General features: G+C 46.7%; 1 protein-coding gene across 1 annotated transcript; it reads left to right on the top strand.

Moving 5' to 3' along the window:
* Positions 1-357: 357 nt before the first annotated feature.
* On the top strand, positions 358-4,775 carry LOC119291984 (sugar transporter ERD6-like 4). The gene is made up of 17 exons (XM_037570797.1): positions 358-755; positions 891-980; positions 1,524-1,583; positions 1,666-1,731; positions 1,951-2,016; positions 2,094-2,169; positions 2,502-2,566; positions 2,645-2,737; positions 2,854-2,934; positions 3,018-3,102; positions 3,205-3,251; positions 3,324-3,386; positions 3,462-3,521; positions 3,825-3,890; positions 3,984-4,043; positions 4,158-4,272; positions 4,364-4,775. Exons 1-17 carry the CDS (start codon positions 528-530, stop codon positions 4,474-4,476), a joined length of 1,434 nt encoding a protein of 477 aa, XP_037426694.1. The 5' UTR covers positions 358-527; the 3' UTR covers positions 4,477-4,775.
* Positions 4,776-5,022: the final 247 nt, after the last annotated feature.

The raw sequence follows: 5,022 nt of genomic DNA on the forward strand, positions 1-5,022 counted from the left end.
ATTGGCGGGACGAACTAGGAGTAACTACAATAGAATTTGGCCTCGTGGTGCAAAATACAAATTAGAGTGAAGGGATCCCAGGCCACTTAATGTGCACTTTCGCAGAAAACCCCTGCTCCTAGTTGGACTGTTGCACTTACCACCTCAGCTTTCTTTACATCCAAACATTTTGTGCTCGTTTAATTAGACTACTCGAGGCACAAATATTTGCGCATATTATTAGCAAAAACAACAAATATTTGTGTGTATTTCAAAATGGGACCATCCCAGGCACAAGTATTGGTGCCACCTAGCTAGTACTGGTGCTGGTGTGCCCATCATTTGCGCTGGCCGATAATAAGTTGTGGCAAGCAGACACCGGGGCTCGGGCAGTCCGGCAGTGTGTAGGGGCATGATCCCATCAGAGACCCGAGCAAACAAGAGACGAGCCCGCCCAACTACCTCTCCCCATCTCAACGCCGCGTCCTCTTCTCCCTACCTCTCTCTCTCTCGTCCATCAGCAAGCGAGCGAGGGCATTGCAGGCGCCATGAACGGCGACGGCGGAGGGCACGAGAGCGACGACGACATGGACACGCGGAAGCCGCTGCTGGCGAACACGGGGAGCTGGTGGTACGCCAGGCGCGAGTCCCACGTCTCCGCCTTGCTCTGCACGCTCGTCGTCGCGCTCGGCCCCATCCAGTTCGGCTTCACCGGCGGCTTCTCCTCGCCCACGCAGGACGCCATCACCCGCGACCTCAGCCTCTCCATCTCCGAGGTCGGGATCCCCCTTCCATTGTCTTACTACTGTAGTACTACTACCTCTGTTGCGGCCGGCCGCCTCGCTGGCTTGGCTAACGCTCGGCCAGGGGCCTCAGTGCGTGGCTGACGACGCCGTGGCTGTGCGTGGCAGTTCTCCGTGTTCGGCTCGCTCTGCAACATCGGCGCCATGGCGGGGGCCGTCGCCAGCGGCCAGATGGTGGAGCACGTTGGCCACAAAGGGGTGAGATTTTTTTTACTTAGCCTGCCTGTCTTCTTTTTCCATGCGCAGTTACTGCTCCTAGCTACTGTAAGTACAGTGGAGGAAGAGGAGTAGTGGCATTTCGCCGCCGCGGACGGACAAGCTGCGCCGCGCCGCGCCGCGCCGGGTTCCGTCCGGTGTCCCTCCCCGGGAGCTAGCCAGGGGTACGCACGGGAGCCGAGCCGCCGCAGCTGGAGTGCGCGGGCCAGAGGGATGCGCTGGCGAACACGCGAGGTGTTTGTGGAAACGCCCTTGTGGAAATGTCAGAACAGGTGTTTGGTCCCGGCCGTCGTCGCCCCACGCGTCAGAAAGAACGTCACAGTCCGTTAAGCAAGCCATCACTGCTTCTGGCAGAAATATTACAGTTTTTTTTTTTTGGTTTGCCAAAAGCTGCAAAGTCGGCCCCAATCGTGGTGGTGTATTGCTAAAATCTCTCATTGCAGTGTCATACTTCGACGTTTCAGTAGCTAACTGAACTGATGATCTGCTCTTGAGTTCTAACAAGGTTCTGAACTGATTTTCCAGGCGTTGATGATTGCTGCTATTCCTAACATCATCGGTTGGCTTGCCATCTCCTTGGCAAAAGTACGACGATACCTTTTTTCCGGAGCTTAGTTTCACCATTTGCTGCTTCTGAACCTGACACTTGCCGGCGTTTGTTTTACAGGACACTACGTTTCTGTATATAGGGCGATTGCTTGAAGGATTCGGAGTTGGTATCATATCCTACACGGTTCGTTTAACAACACTCTGTGCCTGCTTTTTTATGCCATATAGAAGATCTATGCACGCATCTACCTGGTTAAGTTGTTCAAAGAAAAGAAAAAGATCAACAGGATGTCAGTATTGTGGGAGCAAAGTTGACCATCCCATTGTGAAGTTTATTTGTTATCCAAAGAATCTTGGACTAGTTAAAATACTTGGTCTTGATCTGTGAGTTATGTGATAACAGGTGCCTGTATACATAGCAGAGATTTCTCCTCGGAACAAGAGGGGCGCTCTGGGCTCTGTGAACCCGGTAGGCCTATCCTCCCGTGCATCTTGTCTTCTTGTCAAGCAAAGACCTATTAGCTTGTGCAATTGTTCATTCTGCAGTTGTCTGTAACAACGGGGATGATGTTGGCCTATGTGCTAGGGATGTTTGTTTCTTGGAGGATGCTTGCATTGATAGGTAACATAACTAAGTGCTGACGTGTTACTAAACTTTGTTGTTTTCACTGTCAATTTTCACTTAACCTCTTTTTTTGCGAAATAATTTTCACTTAATCTCTGATATTTAAGTTCACAAGATCGGTAACAGTAAATGTTATGTTGACAAATATGACTAGAATCCTGATATCCTAGGCAAATGTTTCTGTTTAAGCTTTTGAAGGAAAAGTTGTCGTGTTAGTAATTTATATGCTGATTTCGCTAGTACTTTATGAGCTTAAGTGAATGTGTATGCTTTTAGTTTCTGACCCCTGACTAATTCTGATTCAAATCTCTGGGTTGCCATTCTTCTAGGAACCTTGCCATGCACAATATTGATACCTGGCCTATTCTTCATTCCAGAATCTCCAAGATGGCTGGTTTGTATACACAAATTTATACAAAGTGCTGCGTCAGTATGAAACTTTCATTAACCACTCCTGTGCATCAATCTCTAGGCAAAGATGAACAAGATGGATGATTTCGAAGCCTCTCTACAAGTTTTGAGAGGATCTGAGACCGACATCACCTCAGAAGTGAATGATATAAAGGCAAGCACCTTCCTTTTTCGTTCTTCTGGTCTGACCAACTACAAATCTCTCTATGCGACGTAATTTAAGCTTAGTCACCAATGTTTGCTTGCTTTAATAATCTGCAAATTACGCAGATAGCGGTAGCATCAGCAAACAAAAGGACGGCAATCCGTTTCCAAGAGTTAAATCAAAAGAAATTCCGCATGCCCCTGATAGTAACTTCCTTGACTTGCTGGTTTATTTCATACCAAAATTCACAATTGCATTTTGTAATCACGATTGTGGTACAACCTGGCAGCTAGGAATTGGCCTGCTTGTACTGCAACAGCTAAGCGGGATCAGCGCTATACTGTCTTATGCAGGCAGCATCTTCAAAGCTGCAGGCAAGTTGCACAATTTGGTCATTAAATTTCCTTCAGCGCAATATTGTAGTTTTATATTATAGTCAATTTTACCTTCTGTATTTAACATGAGAAGCTCTTCAGGTCTTACAAACGGCAACTTGGCCGCATGTGGACTTGGAGCTATTATGGTGTGCAACTTGATAGATCATTTCTTGTTTCTTAGTAGTTCACATTAAGCTGCTGACATCATTTATCATCAGGTTCTTGCCACTGGAATTACAACCTGGTTACTAGACAGAGCTGGCAGACGGATCCTACTTATTGTAACTTCCTCCTCTCTGTGAAACCAGATTGTTACTTGTCTCTAACTATAATTTAGCTCTCGCTTCAACTTCCAGATCTCTTCTGCCGGGATGACTCTAAGCCTTCTTGTGGTTGCCGTCATATTTTTTCTCAAGGTATTTTCAGGTTTCTTTACCATAGGGTTCCAAAGAACTAGCCATGGACAGAGGTGCGTGGAAGTTAGCTATCCATGTGCCAGAACCATGAGTTTGTTTTGAGATCTTACGGGTTTCAGCTGTAGCCTACCCCAACTTCTTTAGGACTAAAGGCTTTATTGTTGTTATTGTTTAGTATACGGATATACTAACACCCTTATAATAGTCTATTACGTGGATGGGGATTTTTTTTATTGGTGATATTATCACAGGGCCTCTTGTGCTGAATGACATTCTTATATTACCATGATTAATTTGTTCCAGGACAACGTTCCACAAGATTCTGACATGTATTACATATTAAGCATGATCGCCGTGCTTGCTATTGTGGTATGTCCATCCACCAACTAGATTGTTTGGTCTGAAAATTTACATTGCAGATCCACGAGCTCTGCCAGAAATACTAACCTGACACTTGTTCAGGCTTGTGTAATCACCTTCTCCTTCGGTATGGGCGCCATTCCGTGGGTCATAATGTCCGAGGTATAGTGAACCTTCACACTGTATACCAGCACCATGGCTCATAAGTAATGTGGTTTAGGCATGTCACAGGAGCATTCACATAACCATACCTCTGTGCTTTTTATGTGTTTGTAGATCCTGCCGGTTAGCATCAAGAGCCTGGCGGGAAGCTTCGCAACGCTCGCCAACTGGCTGACCTCCTTTGGGATAACAATGACAGCAAACTTGCTGCTCAGCTGGAGTGCTGGAGGTTCACACTCTCCCTCTTCCCTCAAGTAGAATTATGGACCCGCGGCACGGACCTGACAGAGATCGTTTCTGTTTGTTTACAATCTTGACAGGTACCTTTGTGTGCTACACGCTCGTGAGCGCGTTCACGCTCGTGTTCATCATCCTCTGGGTGCCGGAGACCAAGGGAAGAACTCTCGAGGAGATACAGTGGTCGTTCCGGTGAGCTTGGTAGTTCCCGTCGAATGTATGTCGGAATTATTCTTCTCGGGCATCGTCTTCTTTTTACTAGTCTGATTGCTCGCTGGAAGCCAATCATACAACGGTTATTGTGTGTATACCAGTACTATTCCTGTACAGCATTGTTTCAGTTGACTTTGTATACAGGGGACATGTCATTGTCCTGCTCTGTTATCTTCTATATGGGTTCCGTGCTGGTGCAGCTGGTCGTCAGCTCCCACTACGATACCCCGCAAGATGAAAAATGAAGAAAAACTTGCACTGATTGTCGTGCTCTGTTCTCAAGCTTTTGCTACTAGCTCAAAGTGTGCATTAACGTCGTGAATATTTGTGCCATTGTGACATAAACCTTATCTGCAAAGGGGAAATTGCTCTGATATCCTCTGCTTGATTTTTCGTCCGGCTTGTGTTTAATACTTGTCTGTGCTTCCGCGTCCTTTTGATTGTTGAAGCTGCAAATCAGATTCCTCTGATAGCAATCATGTGAAAACAAAGCCGGTTTTGCGTGAACCATATGGATGGTCGAGGGCGG

This window comes from Triticum dicoccoides, chromosome 4B, assembly GCF_002162155.2.
Source record: "Triticum dicoccoides isolate Atlit2015 ecotype Zavitan chromosome 4B, WEW_v2.0, whole genome shotgun sequence".
NCBI lineage: Eukaryota > Viridiplantae > Streptophyta > Magnoliopsida > Poales > Poaceae > Triticum > Triticum dicoccoides.